The sequence below is a fragment of the Apis laboriosa genome, unplaced genomic scaffold, assembly GCF_014066325.1.
Source record: "Apis laboriosa isolate Shangri-la unplaced genomic scaffold, ASM1406632v1 scaffold26_cov146, whole genome shotgun sequence".
Classification (NCBI taxonomy): domain Eukaryota; kingdom Metazoa; phylum Arthropoda; class Insecta; order Hymenoptera; family Apidae; genus Apis; species Apis laboriosa.
In genome coordinates this window covers 1,534,758-1,560,956 of record NW_025222592.1, presented here as the reverse complement: position 1 = coordinate 1,560,956, position 26,199 = coordinate 1,534,758, and the positions used below count along the sequence as shown (strand labels likewise).

Here is a 26,199-nt window from a genome sequence, read left to right as displayed (position 1 = left end):
TTTTAAAATACAATAAATAATTTTTTTAAATATATTTAAAATATTTTTTTTAAAATAATAATAAATCATAAAATTTAAATGTAAATAATTAAATGTTTCACGTTAAATTCACATTTATTAAATTCTGATGTACAAATAACAAAATATCATATTCCAATAACATGTATTATATCTTTGTTTATAACTTGTATATAATTATTGAAGTTCAGTATAATAATGATGACATGATGTTAAACTCATTTTAGAACTGTACATGCATTTTCCAAATAATGATATAAAAAGGAAAACATGTGAATATTATACATTAATAAGAAAAACCAATATTATTTCATTCTTTTCGATTTTTATCACTATCATCATATTAAATGAAAACAATTCATAAAAAATTTGTATCTAATTACTATTAAACATCAGCAACTTCTGATTTATGAATTTCTTAGCAAGGTACGTTGACAAATTCTTATTATATTACTATACTGATATTAAAGATAGATGTACATGTCCCATAATGACTAGTTACATAAAAAATTTAAGTTATGAATTGTATATTATCTAGATACTCATAAAAAACATACTGAGCAGAATAAACTGCTTTTGCAAAAATAACAATTGATGTATCTTTTTAATATGATCGAATCATTTAATTCAATTTACAAATTCTAAAGTTTAACGTAGATGTGAAATAAGATTGTATATATATTAAAACATTTTTATACCAATCTTTGTTTCACATGGAGCTTTAAAATTAATTTCTATATACTCTTAAATATCGAAATTTACATATACCATATTTCAGTCGATTCAATGTTTACAGTAAATAACTTTTTTATTATTCTGATTTTGGTATGTTTTGTAGTCTTTTTTTATATTAGAAAAATTAACATTATTGTTATTGATAGCTCACAAAAACTAAGCAGTACAAACAATTGCACATAGTCATATAATACTAAAAAACTATGGGAAATATGCACTGGGTTTTCCAAACTAATCACCGAATTTCTCGGTATAATATATTTAAATTTTGGTTTGCTCACTTCTCTTTGCTTTTCAAACTTTTACGTAACAAACCCCAAAATGCTTTAGGTTTTAAATTATTCTGAACTGCTGTAAACTTCCATCCCATATGATTATCACAATCTTTACATGTTGCGACAGTCCAAGCATATCTATAAAAATGAATTAAATTAAAATTTAAATATTAATTTAAAAAATATATGAAAAAAATAATTCTTACCCTGGGAACCATGTATAATTTATTGATGGATTATCACTCAGCGCAAGGCCTTGTGCATGATATAAAGTTACAGTTTCATGTATAATTCCAGAAGGATTACAATAAGTACCTTGTGGACCTTCTTTACTCATTGGAAACATATGTGATTGCCTTCCAATGTAAGAATCGCAGTTAGAACAAACAAATATTTTGTCCTATAAAATAATAATATTATTTATTATTAATAATATTATATATATATTATTTATTACTTCTAAAATTGTAAAAATATTTATAAAGCTTTAATAGATGTTCATTATACATACTTCTACTAAATATTTTATTTCTCTTTGTAACCTTGAAATTGCACAATCGTAATTTAATAAAACGATTCTTTCATTATCATCTAATAACAAATTTTGGGCAACCCAAAATGATAAATCTGCAGGATCTTCAGGTATATTACTTCCTTCTAAAATATATTAAATAATTTTAAATTAAAATAATATATCATTAAAAAATTATGAAATTTTATTATATTAAATATAAATATAAATATAATATAAAAATTAATTAAAATACTAGAAAAAATACATACTACTCTCAATAAATTGTAAACGTTGTCGTATTTTTAATGAAAGTCTTAAGGGATCATATTGCCGATATACCCAAGCAGGCCAAGGAGTTACTATAGCATCTAAATTTTCTACTCTTTCTTGTTTTTTAAAATCTTCCTCACTTTTCGGTTGTATTCGTAAATGATCTAATGATGCTAAACGTTCATCCAAAAATGGTGGTCCAAGAGTTATTTCTGGTAAAACTTGTACGTGAGCTGATATTTTATCATATCCCTAGAATTAAATATTTGAATAATAATTAAATATAATTATAATGTTATTTATTATATATATAATCATAACTATAAATAATATTATATCTTATATTATTTATATATATATAATTATATTATTTATATAACTATATATAATATTATATCTTAATTTCATAAAATACATATAAATACATATAATACATATAAATACATAAAATACATATAAATACACACATAAATAAATTATCACAATGCATAACACTATATTCAAATATATAAGAATGAAATGATTATATAAAGATAAAAAAAGTCTATTTAAAAAAATATTGTTTTATTAAAGCAAGATTCCTATTTCTTATATTTGTAATTTTATTAATTTATTATTATTCTTAATATTTAATTTTTACATTACATATTTTGCAATATTATATTTTAAATTATTATATATTTTAAAACTTACCTGAATTATAACTCGCAAAATCTTAAATCTTTGTCTACCTTTAGCTTTTAAACGAAAACCTTGATCAGGATCATACATGCATTCATAAATTTCTGCAGTTGTACCTATTGGTACCATTTTATCATATCCCAAACAAACAACACCTAATGTCCGATCATTTTCAATGCATGTTCTTATCATATCAATGGTTTGTGCATCAAATACTGTCATTGGTAATGTTTGTCCAGGAAATAACATAACAGATTGCTTTACTAACAATGGCAAATTTACGTAAAGTCCATCATCTAATATTGTCCTTCCTCTAAGTTCTTCCAAATTATGTCCTAAATACTAGTAATATATTTATATATTATTAAAATGATCAAATATTATTAAATAAATTCAATTCTATAAAAATTTTTAATTTAAAAAAAAATTTAATATATAAAAATATATATATATAAAAATTTATTATCAATAATGTTAAGATTTCAAATACAATTCAAATAAAATTTTTCTAAAATTAAAAAATAATTATTAAAATTATTTATTATAAATAATACATAATTGTAATAAATATATAAATATGTATTGAAAACTTACAGAATGTGTTGTTGGTAGAGTCAAATCAAAAGTACTTTCAGTAGATATAGATGTTTCATCTGTATTTTCTTCTGAATAATCCTCATCATTACTTTGTCTGTTTTCTGGATTTTCTATAAAATAAATGTTTTATTCTTTTGATTTATTCCTTTATAATAAAAATATTTTTATGTTTATCATCAACAAAAAAATCTAAAGATTTATAGAGATAATACAATATTATACAATGACATTAAAGTTATTATACGAAAATAACATATATTTAAAATTATTAACATTTTAAAAATATAATTTACATTTTATAAATAATTGACAAGAATAATTTTCCTCGTTTTAGAACAATATGTGAAAAACTCGACACATAACCTGTAATTTATTAAGGAAAATTAAATACGTTTAAATATAAACTATATAAAAAACATACCTAATTCGCTATGTGTTCCGTCATCATCTACGTTGGCATCCATTATCATTTACGTATTTCTCCGGATTGCCAAATTTTTAGAAAATTGTAAACAATCAGTACTTTTCCTCCCACAAATGTCAAATATGATAAGCCCTCTATTCTCTATCTATAATTTACGTATTTACGTAGAATGCACTTTACGGTTTTCATGAATTGACCTTTATTTAGAATTTACTTAAGTTTATCCGTTATTTTTTTGTTATTGTTAATACTTCGATTTTACTTTGATTTTTAATAAATTCATCAATAAAAGTAATAACTATTTCAAAAATTGAAATGTTTTATTTATAAAATACATATTAAGCTTATTTTTCATGTGAAATTTATCTAATTAGATAAAATATATCTTGATATATTTCAAATAATCAGTTTCGAAATTTTGAAAATAATATATTTAATAGTTATACCATATGATATATGCATAACAAATAAAATAGATGTATCATCACATATATTCTAAATGCATATATAAAAATGAAATATATATTTTTATAATGTTATTTTTATTAGGAAAGTAAAATCAAAATATAAAAAAAAAATTTTTGCAAAAAAAATTTATCTTAATTATGTTATATTTCATTTTTAAATAATATATTATTATTTTCTCAAAGAAATGAATCAATAAATAATAATATATTTAATAATTCATACAAATATGCATATATGTACTTAAATTAGTATATTTATATAAATGTATTATGAAATATTAAAAAAATAAAAATCTTTCTAAATCTTATAAATATAAATATATGATATGATCAATTTATTGATACGATCTTTTCTCATCGATCTTAAACTTGAAATATGTTGTTAAAGACATTTTGAGCAATTTTTTTTTTTATATATAATTTTAATTTTAAAATTTCGAATTATTTACGAAAAACTTTTGATAATCAAAATATTGAGTATGGCGAATTTATGGTATGTGTTTAGAGATGATACGTACGAAAATTTTGCTGGCATGTGAATCATTTTTAGCGATATTATTTTAGCAATATACGTTTATAAATTATTCATATTTTTTTAATTATTATAATATATTTAACTAAAATTTGATTTTATTTTTATAAAAGAAACTAACTTATTAAAAATTATCCGATATGTTAACAATTCAATAAATATTAATAAATTTTTTGCACGTACATATAAAAAGATTCGCCATACTGTATCATTGAATTCTGGTTATATATGTGCATCCATGACAGCATGTGTCGTCAATATTCAACTTCTCATCGCATTATACATATTCTTCTATAAACTATAAGCAAAAAATTATATCTTCAATTTCTAAATTCAATTAGATGAATAAATTATTTTTGTTTTGATTTTGATTATTCTGATAAAGTTGCTATATAATCTAACCTTGCTTATATAATCTAACCTAAATAATTCAGCTAAATCTAACCTAATAAATTCAGTAAAAAATGATTTAAAACTTGTCATCTTTTATTTAATTTTTTTTTTATTATGAATTTTTATTATTATTACTGAAGGATACACAATCACAGATACACATATAATAGTTATAATAATAATATAATAATAATATTTTAATAATATAGTATCAAAGGTTTTGTGAATAATTCGAAAATTAAAAGCTAATCATCGATTATGTGTCGAAGAAAAAGTTACTCAAGATGATGTTTACAATATATTTCTAAGTCATCAAAATCGGTGAGGAGGAAATATATCCACGGATTCATAAAACATAATTGTATTATATATATTATTTTTATTAATTGTATTATATATATTATGCATTATATATATTATTCAATATTTTAAATAAATTACTGAATATTAATCAAATTTATTATGTATATAATATAGTTATTTATATATAATTATTATATAGTTATTTACTTTAATATATAACTAAAAATATATATTATATAATATATAGTTATTTACTTTAATTTATTTGTTGTTTAATCCATGAAATATAATTATATACATTTATATATACACCAGGAACATTACTAGTTGCACAACCAATACCCCATGTAACCATTCCAACCACTTGCCATTGTCCATTTCCATTTTGACATACTAATGGTGAACCTCCATCACCCTAGAAAAATTTTGATTAAAAAATATTATTTTCAAGAAATTAAAATAATAAATTTTAAAATAATATTTATTTAATAATATAAATTATATAATATATTTGAAATATTTGTTAAAATTAAGTTTTAATAGTTTAATCACTTACTGTGCATGCATCTTTTCCTTGCTCCCCTCCTGCACATATAAAACTACTTTTATTTAGTGTAAAGTATTGTCCAAGTCTAGTTTTCCGTAAATCATTTTCACAAATTGATTGATCAACAATAGGTACTTCTACTTCTTTCATTATACTTTGGTACTTGCCATTTGTTCCAAATGCATTCTTTCCCCAGCCTGACACCCAACATCTTAAAAAAGAAATATGAATTTATATTAAATAAAATTATATTATATTATATTATAATTATATTATATTTATATTAAATAAATAATTAAATAAAAATTAATATTAAATGATTTTTTATATACTTTGTATTAGCTGCAGGTATTGCTGTAGGAAAACATGCAGTGTTAATATTAGGACTGCTTGAAATCGGAACAGTATTATTCAAAGTTATTACTGCTACATCATTTTGAAGATTAAGGGAATTAAATTCAGGATGTATAGATATTTTTTTAATTGAATAATCTTGATATGGATAAGGTTCATTAGTAGATTGGCCATCCCATTCTCCTAATCTTACTTTAAGTCCACCATTTCTATAAACAAATATTTTTGATTAAAATGTTATATTCTACTTATTAAATAAGATATAAAAATATATAAAAATAATTTATAAAATTCAAATAAAATAAAAATTTAAATTACTTACATATAAGATGTTACCTTGTGAGCTACAGTTAACACATGATTTGATGTAATAAGTACACCAGAACCAATATAATTATTGTTAGTTGTTAAAAGTGCAACTTGCCAAGGATATGCACCGTAACTGGCTTGACCTTGAGGATGTGAAGATGGCGAGATTTTTCTGATACCGCAAGTAGTGTCAAATAAGTTTTGTGAGTTAGATGAACAACAATATACTTGCCCTTCAGAACAATTAGAAGCCTTAAACAATTGAAAATATTTTTTTAAATATTCATAACTTTCGATTTATCTAAAAATTTATTTAAATATCACAAAATGTTAAATAAATAACTTATACTAAATAATAAATAATTTACCGTATTAACAATTCGAAAATCGATTCCTGGATTGATAGATGGACAGTTATTCTTTAAAACGCAACACGATGTTATATTTTGACCTTAAATATAAGATGAAAAAATTTATGATAAAATATTTAATTTTATATTTTTTATATATATATAATATATCTATAATAAAATGATAAATCAACTCCATTAAGATATTATATCAAATAATAATTTTTATAATAAAAAATAAATTCTATTTTGAAAGGTATTTAACTAAAAATATAAATTCTTTTTATTTTATAATAGATTTCAAAATTAAAATTAAAACAAATTTAAAATTTATCTTAAAAATTTTTAGAATAATAATATAATATAATTTAATTCTAATAATTTAGAAAAATTGAGATTTAAAAAAAATGTTCAATATTCAATCATTTAAATGATTTTACATAACAAAAAACAATTTCAATTTGTTAATTTTTTTTAAATTCTCTGCATACTTGACGACATAGTTGTAGTTGTACTGTTAAAAGTAATCGTATCTTGTGCCAGAATACAATTTCTCAAAATACCCACAAACAAAACCGTGCATAATATATGAAACATGGTCGAATATCAAAAATAATTTTTTATATTCTAACTCAAAGCACTTGGAAGAATAAAATTTTCACTCAATAAGTTTTCCTTATATATAATGAGAATATCCTGCAGCATATTTTAGAGAAGCGCATTAACTCGTACATTCTTTCGGAACGAAAATAATATGCGACCTTTTATAAACAAAGAAGCAATAATCCTTTCCATGATAATAAAACAGTATAGAATGTATTGCCAAGTAATTTAGTGTAAATTACTTCCGATCATAATTATGTCTTTATTTATGTATAAAAAGCGTGTCGCAATATTATTCATTTAAATAGTAAAATGTTCAAAGTGGAACAAGAAGCAAGGTCAGACGTGCTCTGAAGTGAAGAAGGTCAATAATTATAGGTTCCTGGTAGTATCATTATGAATCACTGAATCAACATTATAATTATACTGGTTTTTCCCTTTAGTTTGTTCTTTTTTGTTATAATTTCAGCAACAAATATATTTTCTATTTTTAAATATAAAATTATGAAAATGAAATTGCATTAATATGATATTTTTTTTAAAGAGTAGGATATTTTGATAAGTTTATAATTAATCAGATCATTTTAACATTGAAAGTGATCTAAAAATAATAAAATATTTAAATTGTTTTAAAAATTAAATATTCTAACATAGTATAATTCATCCAGAGATAATATGATCGTAAATTATCAATCGAGGATACAATTGATGCTGTAACGATATTTTACATATTACCATTTAACAATATATTTATTTAATAATCAAAATATTTTTAGTTTTTACGATCACATTATATTTTTTTATGGGATTTTGTGACATTCTTTACGTAAAATAGGATTCCATTTCTTTTAAAACAAAAAAATAACATTTGAATTTAACGTAATTCATTGGTAACAAATAGAAGCTGTCATTATTTTTTTATTTTTCATTTATGAACGTCAATAACACAAATAATAAATCTGCATTGTTCAATTTATTTATACATCAAGTTGCTACATTCCTTCATTTCGAAAGTAGTATTCTCACAATTTATTATCGCTTTTCTCTCTATCTTTCGTTTGTTTTGTTTTTTTCTTAAAGCATAGAACACTTAAAATGTTATTGCTCGCATAGTCGTCAATCCAGCGAGATACTAAGCACGTCTGAACTAACACGAGGACGTAAATATACGAAAATTGCTCGATATTGCGTGAACTAAAAACATAAATTTCGAAAAATTCACAATGAAAATCACCTCTGGTATTTCAGTCAATGGATCGTATTGTATTTTACCAGAAGAAAAGATCATTTTTCAATGTAAATTTGTAAACTATCTAGTGGTCACGGTATAGAATGGTGCAAAAAGTATTAAAAAATAATTGCAATATTTGTATGTCAAAATCTTTTTTATGTAACAGAATTTGTTTAAAGCCAACTTTTTACACCATTTGATCCTTTCATTATGTCTACAAAACGCAGTAAAAAAAACTGCTCTTTTCTGCTGTAAAAACAGAAATTTAAGTTTTGTGGGACAAGATTAAGACCAGATAAGATCATGACTTAAACTTTAAACATATTTAAAAAGTCATATAAAATCAGAATTAATAGCTTCCTAACTAAGTTGGTACTTGACGGACAATGCCTAAGAGGTAGTATCAATTTTTTCTCATTATATTTGCACTGATTATAGCACAATCAGTTTTTTCGACCTCCGCGTCTCTTCATAGAAGATGTACATTGAGGACAGTACCACTTTCCTTTTGGAGGTGCAGTGATACCCACACATGGATAGTGAAACCATTCAAAAGGACACTATAATAAAGTTAATAACAAAAGAAAAATTAATTATTAAATATAAATATTTTCATTTATACATTGATACAGAAATATAATAAGAAAGAGAAATTTACGTCTGAGTTGTCACAGGCAACCATATCTCCATAAGATACTTGATTACATATACAATATCTTGGTTCATTTGGATCATAAGTCCAATCTGGATTATCAGAATCTACGACTTGTGTATTTGTAGTTATAACTGGAGGTGATACTGGTTGTTGAACTGAAGCAGCAACTACACTTGAACTTGGTACAGCAGTTGTTACTTTTCTAAAATGTGAAATAACATTTGTTTAGAAACTGAAAGCAAAATTTTTCATAAATATTTTAGAAATCTTTTAATACATACTTTTTATGTTTTTTATTTGTTTCTTGTATAGCTGCAATGGCAGCACCAGCTAATTCTCTACTAAATTCGGCTGCATGTATACCTCCAGTATTGATGGCTTCGTAACTAGCTTTTAAACTAGCAGTACGTCTGCCATGTTGCATTTGTTGCGTCGCAGCAATTGCTTGCGATGCTGCAGCTGCTATGGCATTTCCACCAGCTCCTATATGACCGAGATTATAACTCACTGAACCAACAGAATTCGCGATTGCTGTAGGGGTAGATGGCACGCTAGTAGCCGCAATAATTGGTCCTGAATTTACAGAAGCTGGTCGCGATTCAGGAAGACTTGGTGAAATTTTTTCTATAGCTAAGCGTTTTTCTATTGATGTAGAAGATGCATTTGAATCTCTTCTTTTTTCTGCTCGAGCTAATGATTTATATAAATATAAGTTATCTGTTATATTAAATAAAATATATAATTAGAAGGAATACGTACAATGACTATGATTGTCTCGTGACCTACTGGATGTTGTAAAGCTATATCGATTCTCTTTTTGACTACTATTTGTAGGTGGTTGATCTAATTCCAGTGATCTTTTCTCCAATATTTCTGTGATACCTTTATTATCTGCTTCTAATTCCATTTTAAATTTGTGCAGTTCCTGGTCTAATCTCCTCAAATATCTATCTACTAAGTCATACATCTGATTGGCTAAATGCACCTTTTCATCTGCATCTTCCAGAGTTTTATAATATTCTCTTCTAATAGCTTCATATTCTGCTTCCTTTTCACTAGGTTTCATTTTCTTTGCATTTGCGAAAAAAATCTTTACTTTTTTTTCTAAACTGTCCATTGAATCTGCAATAATTATAATTCATTATTCATTTATTAACATAATTCACAAAAAACATAAATATATTTTAAATAAAAGTAGATTAAATTCATAGATATAAAATTTAAATATAAATTTAGAGTACTATATAATTAAATACATACTCTGTACACCTAAGTCCATTTCTCTCATTTCTGTGAACCGGTCTCTTAATTCTTGAGGAAGGTGCTCGATCACTGAAACGCAAAAGAAGAAGGTCAACATAACCAAACAAACTCAGAATTAAAAGAATCAAATATAGAAGAATAAATAATATTTATCTATTTAATCTAATCATTATAATGTTAACATTAAAGTCATAAAAAATATTACAAATTACAACTTAACTCCAAAATATATTGGTAAGAGCAAAGAAATTATAGACTATTTAGAAAACATACAACTAACCTAAAATTTATGAAGAACAGTATGTCAAGTAATTGTTCATATTACGCGGTATTTAATTTGGCACTAAAATAAAAGGTAGCATTTAAATAATTATATGTGATAATATAATATTAACTAAGATATTCGCTTTGAGAAATGTTTCTGATGTTTGTGTGAGAGAGTATATTCGGAAAGGTTAGTAACTTTCTTGAGAAGCTGGGTAAGCAGAGCATGCCTCGTTTTTACGTACTTTCAACATAATCTTCCAAGTAAAGCATCCTTTCGTGCTGGTGCTTCGTTGCCTGGTGCTTAATTTACAATTATTTACAATTTACTAAAGAGGAGTGCTTGCCGCCGTGATAAAATTAACGAAAATTGTAGCACTCGATCAGAAGCGTGTTTACGGCGGCCAAATCCCTTGTTGTACCCACATTTTCACGCTAGTTCTGTAAATGATGCGAATCTATGAACTATTTGTATGAAATATCGTAGGAAAAATATCATTTTCGCGAATATAAATGGCTCAGTAATCTATGCATTCTTAAAAGTATTATTTATTTTAGAATTATTACTGGCCAGTTATCTATTCCTTGTAATCCGCCATCTTAACCTAACGTTCAGGGGTGTCTTTATATGGTTCTTTACCCCGTATAAATAATTTTTTATTTTCATTTTAAATATTTTATATTTTATCAATTTAAATGTTTTTTTATTAAATCAATTTTATCATCATATTTATTTTATTTTCTAATACATTTATTAGTTCTATAATGAATTTAAGTTTATTCTATGTGAATTGTGTAATATGTATAAATACTATATAATATATACAAAAAGATTTTTTTTCATTTACATAATACGAAATACAATAAAAAATTTTAATTTATTAAAATTTCTATTTTTAATAAGAATTAACAATTTAAAATCAAAAGTATATAAAAGAATTTTAAAATAAATTATTATGTTATGATATGCTGTAGATAATTATGCATCTAGTATTAGTAAAGATTAAAAATAGTTCATTTTTTGATTTTTATTACTAACATTCTTCATATTCCAGTGAATCATCAGCTTGCAGTAAATACTTTTATATTGAAAAAAAGGTGCATTGAACTTCTTAGTTAAAATGATACGACGAAGTCCAACAAGAATCGACTTACGATTAGATGATCTGCAAGAATATGAAGCAATGAGGAAAGCTCTTGAAGCTAAAAAAGAATCAGAAAGACCGCCAACATTTAATCCTCCTTCGTGGGGTGGTAAAGTACCGCAAAGCGAAATTCAAGAACGTATCGGTTATATGCCACAACAAAATCAACCTACGCATTCTCGACCAAATATATAGTTTTTTACGTAATATATATACATGTTCTAAATTGCATTATTTTCTATTGTTATTTTATTTATATGTTTGTTGTAATATTATATAATCAATTGTAAATTGAGACTAAATAAAAAACTAAATAAAAGAAAAATACGTTTAAATTTAGTTTCCAGAATGTTTATTATAGTATTACTAAAATATACATATGTGGCAGCATTTTTTGTAACGTTTAACAGTTTAAGAAGGTAGTAACAATAAAACAATAAAATACAAATATTTAAGTTCTAAAATGCAGAATTTAACAATATAATTTATAATTATGATATCGTATTTTAAATCATTATTATATACATATATTTGTTTAAATGAATAAAATTATTGATCGTATTTGTATAATTTAATGGAAACAAAAATTATCGCCGTTCGAAATGTTTTGTATATAAGAAAATAGTTAATGATAGTTTTCATTATCTATATTAAGGCATAATCATTATTGATAAAAATGTAAAAATGAACAATAAATGCATGATATATATATATAATAAAACTTATAAATAAATTGTATTGCTATATAAAATAAAAATTATTTCAAATGCAATATTGTCGTACATATTGTTCTTTTCGGAACGAGTTATTATCCTCTGAACCAGCAGAAAACTACGATTCCGACGATTTATAATGTAATGTAAAATCTTTTTCAATTCCATTATTAATTAACTTGCTATCTTATACAGGGTTATAAAAAATACCCTTTGATGATCTTTTATTACTACAATCTTCGTACATTATAAACCCTTGTTAAAATATAAGTATATGGGTATTTCTCTATTTTTACAATTCTTTTTTAAAAGTTCATAATTTTCGGGCTCCCAGCGTTCCAAAGTTCTTGATTTAATTGAGCTATAAAATATTAAATATATGTATGAACTATATTCATTTAGATAAAATATTTAAAATATTATTATTATGCTAATTCTTACGTCAGTAAATGAATATTTAATATTAAAAATGATTTTCATAGATTCATAAATTGATTTTTGGTATAAATAAATTATATTTTGTTTGAAATATAAATAAGTTTAAAACTTATCAATTATTTTTACTATTATTAAGTCAATTATTTACTATTATTAAATCAATTACTTATAAAAAACAAATATAAAATTGATAATAATATGCTAATAAAATATATGCAAAAATGTATAGAAGCTTACCAGTTTTGTGGGAATAATGCGCATGCTGTAGGCACCATGAATGTTAGACTGAAATATTAGAATGAATATATTTTTTTTTTATACACATTCATCTTTTAAACTATTATATTTCGATTCGTAATTATTATTGTTATTATTGTTAATTATTATTATTATTATATATTAAATAAAAATAAAAATATTAAAAAAATACTCACAAACAGCCAACTAATAAAACTTGTATGGGTCCATGAAGAGGTTTGATTTTTTGCATCCAAGCATATTTTTCTAGTCTTTCCATAATAAGCGGTAGAATTACTAAACCATACAAATTTTTTTATTATTATTATCATTTTTATTATATATATTATTATTATTTTATATTATTATTATTATTTTTATTATATATATTATTTTTTTATATTTCATTAAAATAATTTATATTTCATTCATATTTCATTAAAATAATACATATTTCATAATGTATTTATCATTTATTTAATTTTTACTTACACATGCCGGGTGCACACATAACAATTCTCGAAATGACTACTTGACTGATACCTTTAACTGCCGCAAGCTAAAAAAAACATTTATTTCCTATTATTGATGTAAAATAAATTACAGTTTATATATAATAAAATAAATGTAATTTACTTTTGATTTTGTTAATTTATTGCCGTTTTCATCACTAATTTCAATCGCTTTTGTGATTTCATTCTGGCGCATTAAAGGAATGTTCACACAGTTTGCAGCAGCTACTGCAGCGAATGGCACATAACGCTATAAAAAATTAAAATTAAATTTTATTAATAATAGTCAATTTTATATTATTTATATAATATTTATTTTATATAATTGATTTTTATTTTATTAAGTTAAATTATATATATTTTTTATTATTTTATTTATATATTTATATATATTATATATATATTTCATAATAGTTATATTTTTTAATTTTTAAATTTTAAAAATAAATTATTTATATACCGCCATAAGCGGATTTGCCCGTTTTGCCCAAAACGACTTGCATCCTATCGCAGTTATCATAGCTGCTGAGGTAGCACTGATATATGCAACCGTTAATTGATTGACGGTTGTGGGACTGTTGGCATTTCTATTCGTGTAGTTCACTAATGCGTTGAACGACTGGTTCACCCATTGCCAAAATACCACAGCTGTGGTCGTTCTGCAATTGTTATTAATGATATAATATATTATATTATAATTATATTATAAAATTTTTTTTTTCATAAATTTAAAAATAAAAATAAACAAAATATGATTTTATAAACAAAAATTACGATTATTACTGTATAATATGAAAAAATATGAAAAAGTTAAAAAATTATCAATAATTTCGTAGAAACATAGAAATTTTTCCATTTTTTATAATATTTCATTTTATAATATAAAAATAAATTAATTTATAAATTTCATTTCATTCATTTAAAAATAAAAATTTATCATTTTTAATTTTTTAATTTTTATAATTGTTTTTTTAATAAACATTATTTTTTAAAACTACCTAGTTTAAGCTAAAAAATATACAAAGAGATTTATCATTAAATTGAAGCCATTGTTTTCTAATAATTATCAATTTTATTTCTTAATTAGTTTTTTTAATAAATTTCATTTTTTGAAATTATTGAAAATTATAATTGATAATTATATTGAAACATATTGAAATTATATTGAAAAATAAACAAAGAGACAATTTACCTATAGAATTGAAGCATAACACCAGTGATAGCCATTCCACCTGGCACTTGGAAGGACATTCTGCCAAAGACATTTTGCAGGTCACCGGTGTCGGGATGAAAGGCCGACTCGTAAAGCTTCTTAGCATAGATGATTTGCTCCCAGGTTGTACCAGCTGGCTCCTTCCCAAGTCTAAGGGATAAACAGACTATTGATTTTTCGTAGACACAAAAAAAAACAATGAGCAACAAGGATGTGTGTAAATTTATGTTACATATGTAAAAGAATTTTTAAGTTGCAATGAATTTGAAAATTTTCTTTAAAGAATACAATACAATACAAAATTAAATTTGAAAATATAATAACATAGAATTTAAGAATAATTGAGAAAGATGAATATTTAAATTGAATAAAATATGTATTTTGTATAGATAATTTTTTTAATTCTTGTAATTTTTTTAACTTATAAAAATTAAAATTGTTGAATATATATTATTGTTGAATATAAATTGTTGAATATAAATATATTTTTCTACTCGAAAAATAAGTGATAAAAGATATTTTATTTCTATAATATTGAAATATTTTTTTAATTATGTTTATAATATTGAATTTTTTTAATCATTTAACAATCCATAATTATTTCTTATTAATTATTTTCTTTATTATTTTTTTTTTATGATTGTTTCATATCAATTTCATATAATCTGCTTTTAAATTATATATCAAAGTTATTTGTTTATTAAAAAAAAAAATGAAATAAAAATGTTAATATTTGTAATACCTGAAATCAAAAAAAAAAATCAAATATAATAAATTATATACAATGATCTATTATAAGTTTGAAATAAAATTCTAATTAAATGCAAAATCTTTATATGATTTCCGTTTCTTCTTATCTTTCATTATTACTTATATAATTTATATATATGGTCAACCATCTATAATATAATGTCAAAGAAATTGAATAATAAATTTAATAAAATATTCATGAAAATATGTTCAAATTATATTTTAAATATATATTATAATTATATATGTAATTATAAAAATAATTGTTATATTTATATTATTCATTATATATAGAATGTATATATTTTAGTTTACTTTATGAAAAATATAATAAAAATAAGAATTCATACAATTCAATTGACAATAAAATAAAATACATACTATATGAGGTTAAAAAAAGTTGTTAGAATTTTATGAGAGAAAGGGGAATATGAAGATATGAAAGAAGTTTCAAGGTCAGTTCAATGTTTTAAATAGAACAGTATATTTAATAGAGAATGATAAGCTTTTAAAATCGTTTTGATATTATAAATTATATAAAAATTTAAATTTAATTTAAATTAAATTATTCAATGTTATTTTTACTTTTTAATTTAACTGTTTAAAGAATTAAATTATAAATTAAAATGATTCTCTATAATATACAATAAAATATTTAATATTTAATAAAAAATTTCTATACACAATGATACTTATTAATAATAATTATATCAAATTATGAATAATAATTTTGTTGTAATAATTAAATGTAAATAATTATTATAATTATATCATTTTATCTTTGGAATATTTAACGCAAATTATATTTATCGATAAAATTCTTATGTAACAACGATTCTTCGAGCATGATAAGAACATCAAAAAAAGACTGGATTCTTAAATCATATATTCTGAATTTTAATCATTATATTAATTATAAAAAAAAATTGATATCATGAAAATATGTTTTCCAAAATTTTATTATTTAATTTTAAAAAATCTTAATAATTTTAATAATGAAATTTTTTTTAAATAAACATATTAACTATATTTGTATAAAATTATCTTACTTATTTTAATATACAGTTATATTTAACAATTTATTAAAAATGCAATAATATATATTTATATATTATTTTATATATTATTTTAATTATTATTTAATTATTATTTACATTATTTAAATAAATAAATAAAAAGCAATAAATCAATAAAAAGCAAACAGTACAATAATCATGATAGTTTATTACATATATGTAAATTAATTTTCAACTAAAAAGAAAAACGTAAATGAATATCTTGAAAAATTCTTTATTTCTATTAGTTCTTTTTGAATTTAATGCAAATACTTTATATTTAATATTTTAAGCATAATATATTCAACTTTAAAATCTTTAATTTCCTCCTTTTGTAGATTATTCTAATTTATATAATAGTCTAATGAATTACTTTGTATTCAAAAAAATTAAAATGTTTTTTCATACTCACTTATAATCCTCGCATAACTTTTTTGCTTCAAGTAACTTCGATTCAGGAGTTACACATGTGCGAAAATCTGTCACCCAAGCGAAATGTTTCCATCTTCCAATGAAGGTGCTAAGATCCCATAAAGGTCCATCAATGTTCAGTCTCTCCTCCATTTTCGAGAGATATTATGGATTTAATCTTTTACAATAATAAAATCGATTTAATCATAAAATAATAAAATACTCAAATTATGTTTTGTTATAATACTATTAAAAAAAAAAACATTGATCACGAAGTTAATTAGATTTATTAATATTATATTTATGGTATGAACTAATAATATCAAAATATAGTAAATAAAAATAGTCATTATATTATTATGTAATATATAAAAATACTATCTTTTAATATTGTCTTATACGATTGTATTTTTGAAGTATTAATAATTTATAATTATTTATAATTATTATTTATTTATGTGTAGAAGTTTCATCTTTAATATGAATTATTTGATTTCGAAAATTGATAAATTTATAAAATAACTATTCTAAAAATTAATAAGAGTCATTGTTTTATTATTTTATTGATAACAATTTTAAAGTTCTACATATTTATTTTGAATTTCAGATATATTTTATTTACTTATTTAATATCAATTTTAAATAATTGAATAACGATCAGTATGTAATTTTATAACTTTTTATATAACTTTCAATAGGTTATTATATTATAAATGTCGAATAAATTAAAACTATATAATTAATATATTAAATTAATATATTTATTTATTAATATATATTATAAATAAATAATTGCAATGTACACAGTATATAAAAAAATCACAATATTATTTTATATGTATATGTAATTGTATATGTAATTTTTATCTATGAATGTTTTATTTCCAAAAAAAAAGCAAAAAATAAAAAATTGAAAATATTAAGTTAAAGTTCGAATCTTAATGATATATCGTATCAAATATTTGAAAAATCATTTTTAATGACCAAAATGTGTATATCGATTATTTAATACTGTGACATCGAATATCATGTTGTTCGATGTTCAAATGAACTTTAAAAGGCATAGGATGAATTATAATACAAAATTAAGACAATGTCGAATTCGATCCATTAATCGATATTATTATGAAACACATAAACAATCCAGTTTCGGTCGGTAAAGTTCGATGTTTAATCTTACACATACGTATCATTATTTTCGCGGACCCTGCATTTGTCTGATATATCGCATAACCTAAAGAGAGTACAATGTAATACATCGATTATAGTTTTATGGGCGAGGTGGCGCTTGTTTGTCTTGCACATTCTGGCTTTCATTTATCGTGATTTATTCGCATGACGTCACAATAAGACATTTGCGTGCTCGTATTTTTGTAGATTTTTTAATTCTAGGCAATTATTGACCATGATGGGAAAAACTGATAGTTGATGAATGACCCACTTTTTGATTAAATATAAGCACATTTTCATTCAAAAACAACATTGTAAAACAGTTGAATGTTTCATATATATTTTCACTTTCGGTTGCAATATATCAAATTACACGTGCACGACCACATATCATGTAACGTATTATAAATAATAGGCATAATTTTTTGTCCGCTTACCCGTGAAAACGTGCGTCACTTCTGGAGAGTCTACTCTGTTCTGTTGTCTACTGTCCGCGCAAGCCAGCTGATTGGTACCCTACTCGACACCTATCTACCAACTCTTTTGATACATCCCTGCGTTTCTCCCTTCCAGGCGCTGCTTTCTTTATTATTATTATTATCATCGTTATATGCGCTCTGTTTAAATTCTTTTCTTTCTCATGGAATCATTATTTGTCTATCTTCGTTGAATATTGGCAAAATTGATAATTTTTAATAATTCTTCTTTTGTTAATTTTATTGTTGATTTTAATAGTTAATTTAGAATGCAAAGAATTTTTATTCTATTACATGAAATGATTAAATAGATAATTTCATATTTTTGATATAAATCATTCATATTTAAATTATTTTAAATTTCTTCAATAATAGTATAAATATATTGTAAACAATTATTTAGCAATAATTCCATAAATAATTCTAAATTAACAATAATAAATAAGATATTGCAATCAGATCAAATATAAGAAGACAATGATATAAAATTATCGGATGTTAATGTATCCATTATCCATTATTAATATGGTACGAAAAATAATGAAATTGCAGTTTACTTTTGAATTGTTCTACCTATAATAATGTATTTAATACAATTTAATTTCCATTGTCACTAACAAGAAGAAAAATGATCATACATATGAATTATAATATTTGTCAATATAACCATTTTTTTTATATAATTTAAAAGTTATTTTATTCTATATCGCATAATATATTCTTTTTAACATATTCTAAAACAGATATGTTTCCAAAATGTTAATTTGTATTTAGATAAATTTTACGAATTTGCATATGAATTCATATCCATATTATAAATGTAAAAATTTTTTTGAATATATTACTTAAAATTTTAATTTTTTTTATAATATTCTTATGTTTTTACATTTATCATATTCATAATAATTAAAAATTTATCTATTTTAATTATCTAATTAATTCTATTTAATTAAATTATTTAATTCTATTTAATTAACTTCAAATATAATTTGACTTTTAGTTTGCATTTCTTATACAATAGATGTAAATGCTGTAATGTTATATTTATATTAATATTTACATTTAACATTGTTGTTTTTAATAATACATTGTTGTTTTTAATAATACTACAAATTTTTATAATTAAATTTATTTATTTTCATAAATATCAAAATAATAAAATATGCAAATATTTTTTATATATATTATTATTGTACATATAATTATATATATAATTAAATTTTTGAATTTACTAAATATGAAAAAGGTTTCTAGAATACTTTGCCTGAAATAATGTCATTTACACAATGCTAGACTACGAATATTCAATTAACACAAATTTACAACTATGATATTTAAAAATTTATCTCAAACATCAAAGAGTTGCATTTCGAAATTACAAACTTCCTTTCTTCAATAAGAACAATAGTCCTTGTTCTCTTAAGAATGGATCATGGTGGTAACACTTCCCAATTTCATATCAGTTTGAAGAACACCCTAAACGTTCAATATGGAACGCGCAATATTCTGAGTTGCGCAATAATATTGACAGTAGTACAGAACTAATATCGAAGACGTGGTTCGCTCGAATAGACTTCTATCTATTACGCCACGATTTGTATTGTTTATTATATAGCATCAATAAAATATTAATTATTGATGCACATAAAATTCACTAAACTATATTATGGAGCTTTTGATCTTGTCCTTAAAGATTGCAATTCGTTTCTGATGATACTTTTCGTTTTTAATTTCCTTTCATTTTGATTTTATATATCGGTTTTAAATCAATTTGTTAAATTTACGAGACGGATTGATCAGAGAAAGTTTAAACATAACGCTTAATAAGTTACAGAGGTCAGTGAACAAAATCAAGTTCACGGGCGCTCTTGTCGAATTCCTGTAATGTTCATAGCGTGATTTTCTTTATCGACGAATTATTAGCGCTCGTCGTTTCTTTTTCTCTTTTTTTCTTTCTTTTTCCTTTCTTGATTTATCTTCTTTTATTGTATTATAAGACCGTCTTTTGTCGTTTTTGTGGTCATTGCAACATAGTTAGCGCATAAAAACTTAGTGCACTAGGCCGACTAAGCTATATACTTCCGTGCTCGGGAAAAGTAGAACTCGACCTCATTTGTTAGGCGTCATATTATAGCTAAAATTGTCATGAATTATTGTTTCGTAATATTCATGATATAATTTCGGATATTCATCTTCGCGTTTAAATTGTTACTCATTTCTACCAATATCTATTTTATTTATTTTCCTTATAAATTTTGCAATTAATGGATTTAATAAATGTAATAATTCAAAAATAATAATTTTAACAATGAATCAGAACAATAGTGAATTCATCAATTTAATATTTCTATATTTATTTTTTTTGTCTTGATTAAATTTTAAAAAATTTATTTTATAAAAGAATTCATAAATTAATATTTTAATTATTTATTACATTTTTTTATATTTTATTATTAAATTATAGCATATAATATAAAAAGTACAAATTATATTTGATTCTCTTTTTATTATTATTATTATTATTTTACAATATAATACAAAATTATTATGTATTGCACTAATTTTTTCATCCATAATATTATAAATAATATTTCAATATAAATGTTTTTTGATATTATCTCTATTAAAACTATAAACTAACTCCATAAACTAATCTATAAAATATTATTTTCTGCAATTAAAATAATGTTAGATTCAATGAATGTTATTAGCGATAATCATTTTCGTAAAATAATTGTTATTACAATTATCTCTATGTGATAATTTATTATTAATAAAAAATTCATATTTTATTTTTATTTTTTTATCTTATTTATCATGATATGTTCATCGTCATAAAAATATCACAATTATTTATCAAAAACTATGGATTTTTAAAATTATGAGAAAAAAAGATTATACTTAGATCATAGATTAAGTTTAATAATTTTATTCCACTTATTAGAAATTTTAAAAAAGAATAACAATTAAAATTTAATAATTATATAATATTTCCATTAAAATGTCTAAAAAATTTTTTTATTTATCATTTATATGCTAACTATTCCTATTTATACATATTTTTATGCAAAATAATTAATCTTATTAAATTTATTCCAATCAATATGCATAATTAGTTCTTAAACATAAAATATTTTATAGAGAGTAAGTTTATTCTTCCAAGTTGTCCCCTCTATATCTCATGGAGAAAGAATGCTTACGAAAAGTATATGTATAATAGTGATGTATCTAGACCGGGTATTCAATGTATAAAAACAAATTTTATTCAAAATTAGCTAATTCAGATTTTATAGAATGAATAAATCATAAGAAGATGTGCATTTCAATGGAAAAACAATAGATTTAATTTCAAGAAAGAAGATTTTAGTAATATACACTATCATTTATGGGGTTTGCTTATCAAAAAAGAAGGGTATTGTGAACAGTTTTTACTATCCTGAAGTAAAATAATATAGTGTTGTATGGCAATATATCAGTTATATCTATTTTTTCAAATTCATTTTTTAATATTTTGAGGAATTATATCACAATGATTATAAAAATATTAATTTGTATATTTTATTTTATTAATATCTATTCGGATGATTTCTTTAAAAAGTTATGAAAATAAGAAAAATAAAAAATTACATATTAATTTATATATTAACTATATTATAGTAATATATTTTTAAATTTTCAATACTCTTCAAATTCTCTTCTTTTCTCAATAATAAATACAAAATATACAATAATAATACATTACAAATCAATATTTATTCAAATATGATATTATAATTCATCTTTCTTTTAAATTATTAAGAATATTTATTAATTTTTTTTAATTAAAAATAAATTTAAAAAATATATTTAATTTTATATAAATTTCAGGGCCAATAGTGTCAAGTTACGGACCTTTAGGAGTGGAGTGGGAGCGCGAAACGCATGCGCAGTACGACACAAATGCCCAGCTGTGCACAAACGTGAAATGCGGTGCGGTTGGCGGTGGTGACTGCTAGGAAAGCAAGCGAGCGAACAAGCGAGCAAGCGAGCAAGCAAGCAGGCCGAGACTGCCCTTCTGTCTCCCCCACCCCAAGCATGCCTCGCAGAGCCCATGGCCTCCGTACATACGGAGGAGAGTGAGGCAGCCCCAGCCGCTCCTCACGTCATCCGCTGAGAGAGAGACGACGGGTCTCGACACGGCGAGGAGCAATAATTCTAACGAGCCAAGATGGCGGCGGACACGGTGGCCCTGTCCGCGCTCACGCTCGCCAGGGGCGACAAGATCCTCGTGACCGTCGAGTCCGCGCTACCGGACATCATCGTCGTGTCCTTCGTTCACGGTGCCAAGTGCTTCCAGGGCGCATTGCTCGATGCCACCAAGAGGTAAGTGTACTTGCTATGAGAGCTCTTCATGCCTCCAGCTCCTCTTCCTTCCTTTCTCTATCTCTCTCTATCACTTACTATCTATCTTTCTCTTTTCCTGAATCTTTATTCTATACGATGATTTGTTCATCCAAATCCTCGTTGAGATTATTCTCTCCTAATCATTCATACTATCCAATTTTTCATCGTGGTTTGAATTTGTTTTGACCGATCGTCGGTCGAAGGAAGCCACTAGTAAGCATGTCATGCTGCTGTTGTTGCTCGTAGGCAACATCTCACAGCTACCAAGATTGTTTGTTATGTGCATATTGTGTTTTATTGTGAATCTTTATAGTAACGTGTTTGTGTACATGTGTATTTCTATGGTACGTGTAGTGCGCGTGTGAAAACATATTCGATAAGAACGCAATGATCTTCTTGTCGAATTTTAAGTTAGAGTCACGATTAAAAGTTATCCGCATTTCTAGCCGTCGGCAAGTGACGATCGGCATTCGGCAAAATTTCTAATCGTCGCTATTATGTATCCATCGTTTACGTGCAAAAAGAACATTCTGTAATATTTTCTATAAAGTATATTTATTATCAATTACATTGAATTAAAATTAAAAAAATCAAATTTAATCAATGTTATATTATTTATCTTCTCATATTTCAAAAATATGTATACACAATTTGTCTCGTGAAATCATTTCTATTTAAAAAAAAGAATGTGATTATACGGGATGAAAAAAGTAAATTTTACAATCTTGAAGATTTATTGACTGTGAAACTAGATATAGTCGATAGTCAATTATTGTCAGTTACGTGTTTTGCATATAGTTTTTTTTTTATAAACGGAAGTTCCACAATGACTCGTGTCCATGACTTACGCCCTCCGTAAAGAACAATCGCCACTACTAGGGAAAGTTTTACAATCACGATAGAAACATCATTTTATTAAAATTTTATTTATTTGATGAAGATAAGTTCTATGTATTTTGTGAAGCTTTTGTTACTTCTGTGCTTTTGCGTTTCCATCATCGAATTAAATCATAAAAGTATTTCATTATTTCGTAGGTTTGATAAATTAATTTAGATATGGCCAATCATGTTACTTTGATTTTTATACATGAATTTAACAATAAGAAATGTAATATAATTTTATTTTTTAATTTTCTGATATATAATTTATATAATTTATATAATTTACTAATATATTATGTGAAATTGTTTTATGAGAAAATTGTTTTCTTTTTCTTGTGGGAAATTAGCAAAATTAAAGTTTTCAATCAACAAGAAGTTAGTTAAATTACTTACTACTAGTAGTACAATTGTTGGTATAATATAATGAATAATGGTTTTGTAATATTTTTATTGCAATTTTATATTACAAAATAGAAAAGTTTTATATTAATTTTGTAAGATTTTACTTCTTTTTATTATTTTTTATTGTGATTTTAGAAATGATTTTTACACTATTTAGATATCTTTAATGTCAAATAAATTGTAAAGTCACAATGCTCAATAGAAAGTTATTAAAGTAGGCTAAACTAAGCATGAAATAGAAATGTTATAATATTGCATTTAAATATTACAAATATGCAATTTAAATTTTCTAAATTATTTTTTATATGTGTAAAAAGAATTCCATTGAAAATTTACGAATTTCCATTTTATTTTTTATCTTCTATCCATTCTCCATTTTATATCTTTATTGGCAATTTAAGATCAAATTGTTGATGCTGAGAGTTAAAATTTAAAAACATAATAAATTGCAACCTTGTGACTTTCACATATTTAAATTTGTAAATGAAGGTAATAAGGTCATATGAATGATTATATCATTATAATGAAATTTATGTTATTTTAATTTATTTTTAATTAATAAAAATATAAAAAACATAAAAACGTTTATTTTTATTTGACAAATATTAAAAAAAAAACAATATTAAAAAATTTTTAATTAATCATTTAAGATATGAAAACAATAAGTAAAAAAATATTAAAAATTATTTATTAATTAAATAAATAATGATTATATTATTAATTAATATTAATTCATTAATCATGTTTTTTAAATATACGATACAAAATATAGCTTTTTTTTTATTTTTTTTTAATAGAAAAATATATTGTTTTTTATCATATTATTTTTTTTATCAATTTCTTCAAACGATTGTTTCATGTGGTCATATTAAATTGCTTTAGTTTAGTGGTTGATATTATTATTGAAAAAGGCTTTGAAATCGTGAGTCATACTCGGCGAACGCTGCCTTGTTCGTACAGTCATTGCTGATTTCACTCTATCGTAGAGAAAATTCAGCTTGACACGAAACTGATTTTAACTATTCAAAGACGTTCTACAGCCGGTTATGAATGTATCATCATAAATTATTAATTAAATTATTATTAATGATTAATTAACGATAATTCATTCAACTTTATGAATTTGAATTAAATATTATTAATTAATAATTTAATGAACAATTTGTGCTGTAAAATCTATATAACGATTATAAAGTATAGAATAATTAAATCATTAAAATTTTATTTTTTTATGAATAAATAGTAAAATTCTAATAAAATTTAAAAGATAATTTAGAAATATTCTTATTTTAAATTTTACTTTTGCCAAAATTTAGTTTCATTAATAAATGTCTTAATCATCTTGTTAATTTTTATATGAACAAATTTATAAATAAATTTATGAATAAATATTTTTCAAATATCATGAATTTTTTAATTTAGGAATTTTCAATTTTGATAAAATATATTTTTATTCGTATTATGTTAAATTGTGACTAAAAATTTATTATAAAATATATATTGTATATTGTAAGATATATATATATATATATATATANAGAAAACAAAAAATTTTACGTAATGTTATAATTATATAAAATTTGAAACTATTATTTTTGTTTTTGTTTTTAATTTTTATTTTTATTAT

General features: G+C 22.9%; 5 protein-coding genes across 8 annotated transcripts in view; 1 reads left to right on the top strand and 4 right to left on the bottom strand.

Annotated features, from left to right (window-relative positions):
• Window positions 1-95: 95 nt before the first annotated feature.
• On the bottom strand, window positions 96-5,261 carry LOC122713711 (protein cereblon). Of its 2 annotated transcripts, XM_043934431.1 has the most exons (8): window positions 4,500-5,261; window positions 3,512-3,659; window positions 3,088-3,200; window positions 2,506-2,835; window positions 1,812-2,064; window positions 1,540-1,685; window positions 1,235-1,428; window positions 96-1,166 (listed from the first exon to the last, which is right to left on the bottom strand). In XM_043934431.1, exons 2-8 carry the CDS (start codon window positions 3,558-3,560, stop codon window positions 1,031-1,033), a joined length of 1,221 nt encoding a protein of 406 aa, XP_043790366.1. In that variant the 5' UTR covers window positions 3,561-3,659; window positions 4,500-5,261; the 3' UTR covers window positions 96-1,030. The 2 variants fall into 2 exon arrangements, with proteins under 2 accessions (XP_043790366.1, XP_043790367.1); XM_043934432.1 differs by lacking the exon at window positions 4,500-5,261 and having other exon boundaries at window positions 3,512-3,714.
• Window positions 5,262-5,421: 160 nt separating this feature from the next.
• Window positions 5,422-7,619, bottom strand: LOC122713712 (phenoloxidase-activating factor 2-like). The gene is made up of 6 exons (XM_043934434.1): window positions 7,261-7,619; window positions 6,788-6,870; window positions 6,433-6,671; window positions 6,089-6,319; window positions 5,766-5,967; window positions 5,422-5,624 (listed from the first exon to the last, which is right to left on the bottom strand). Exons 1-6 carry the CDS (start codon window positions 7,364-7,366, stop codon window positions 5,466-5,468), a joined length of 1,020 nt encoding a protein of 339 aa, XP_043790369.1. The 5' UTR covers window positions 7,367-7,619; the 3' UTR covers window positions 5,422-5,465.
• Window positions 7,620-8,326: 707 nt separating this feature from the next.
• On the bottom strand, window positions 8,327-11,831 carry LOC122713739 (inhibitor of growth protein 3-like). 2 transcript variants are annotated; one of them, XM_043934469.1, is made up of 7 exons: window positions 11,031-11,831; window positions 10,802-10,864; window positions 10,519-10,590; window positions 10,018-10,380; window positions 9,540-9,948; window positions 9,262-9,460; window positions 8,327-9,163 (listed from the first exon to the last, which is right to left on the bottom strand). In XM_043934469.1, the coding sequence occupies exons 3-7, from the start codon at window positions 10,544-10,546 to the stop codon at window positions 9,047-9,049; spliced, it is 1,116 nt and encodes a 371-aa protein (XP_043790404.1). In that variant the 5' UTR covers window positions 10,547-10,590; window positions 10,802-10,864; window positions 11,031-11,831; the 3' UTR covers window positions 8,327-9,046. The 2 variants fall into 2 exon arrangements, with proteins under 2 accessions (XP_043790404.1, XP_043790402.1); XM_043934467.1 differs by lacking the exon at window positions 10,802-10,864.
• Window positions 11,832-12,581: 750 nt separating this feature from the next.
• Window positions 12,582-18,943, bottom strand: LOC122713761 (sideroflexin-2). The gene is made up of 9 exons (XM_043934501.1): window positions 18,867-18,943; window positions 17,261-17,437; window positions 15,023-15,193; window positions 14,291-14,489; window positions 13,955-14,080; window positions 13,811-13,877; window positions 13,516-13,615; window positions 13,319-13,366; window positions 12,582-13,004 (listed from the first exon to the last, which is right to left on the bottom strand). The coding sequence occupies exons 2-9, from the start codon at window positions 17,410-17,412 to the stop codon at window positions 12,890-12,892; spliced, it is 978 nt and encodes a 325-aa protein (XP_043790436.1). The 5' UTR covers window positions 17,413-17,437; window positions 18,867-18,943; the 3' UTR covers window positions 12,582-12,889.
• Window positions 18,944-22,877: 3,934 nt separating this feature from the next.
• Window positions 22,878-26,199, top strand: part of LOC122713990 (PWWP domain-containing protein 2A-like) — a 62,659-nt gene continuing 59,337 nt past the window's right edge. For both annotated transcript variants that reach the window (XM_043934919.1, XM_043934918.1), the window contains exon 1: window positions 22,878-23,267. In XM_043934919.1, the coding sequence (XP_043790854.1) occupies window positions 23,113-23,267 (155 nt within the window). In that variant the 5' untranslated portion in view covers window positions 22,878-23,112. The remainder of the gene's footprint in view (window positions 23,268-26,199) is intronic.

What these genes read in the sequence shown, in the direction of transcription:
- LOC122713711 (XM_043934431.1), bottom strand. Translation starts at nt 3,560, where the DNA reads ATGATAATGGATGCCAACGTAGATGATGACGGAACACATAGCGAATTA. An exon ending in TTTACAATTTATTGAGAGTA is followed by an intron (nt 1,686 to 1,811) that starts GTATGTATTTTT and finishes AATATATTTTAG; the next exon opens with AAGGAAGTAATATACCTGAA. An exon ending in AAATAAAATATTTAGTAGAA is followed by an intron (nt 1,429 to 1,539) that starts GTATGTATAATG and finishes ATTATTTTATAG; the next exon opens with GACAAAATATTTGTTTGTTC.
- LOC122713712 (XM_043934434.1), bottom strand. Translation starts at nt 7,366, where the DNA reads ATGTTTCATATATTATGCACGGTTTTGTTTGTGGGTATTTTGAGAAAT. An exon ending in CACAAGGTAACATCTTATAT is followed by an intron (nt 6,320 to 6,432) that starts GTAAGTAATTTA and finishes ATTTGTTTATAG; the next exon opens with AAATGGTGGACTTAAAGTAA. An exon ending in ATACCTGCAGCTAATACAAA is followed by an intron (nt 5,968 to 6,088) that starts GTATATAAAAAA and finishes TTCTTTTTTAAG; the next exon opens with ATGTTGGGTGTCAGGCTGGG.
- LOC122713739 (XM_043934467.1), bottom strand. Translation starts at nt 11,058, where the DNA reads ATGCTTTACTTGGAAGATTATGTTGAAA. An exon ending in AATGGACTTAGGTGTACAGA is followed by an intron (nt 10,381 to 10,518) that starts GTATGTATTTAA and finishes TAATTATTGCAG; the next exon opens with ATTCAATGGACAGTTTAGAA. An exon ending in TTGCCTGTGACAACTCAGAC is followed by an intron (nt 9,164 to 9,261) that starts GTAAATTTCTCT and finishes ACTTTATTATAG; the next exon opens with TGTCCTTTTGAATGGTTTCA.
- LOC122713761 (XM_043934501.1), bottom strand. Translation starts at nt 17,412, where the DNA reads ATGGAGGAGAGACTGAACATTGATGGACCTTTATGGGATCTTAGCACC. An exon ending in TATGTGTGCACCCGGCATGT is followed by an intron (nt 13,616 to 13,810) that starts GTAAGTAAAAAT and finishes TGTATGGTTTAG; the next exon opens with TAATTCTACCGCTTATTATG. An exon ending in GTTTTATTAGTTGGCTGTTT is followed by an intron (nt 13,367 to 13,515) that starts GTGAGTATTTTT and finishes CTAATATTTCAG; the next exon opens with TCTAACATTCATGGTGCCTA.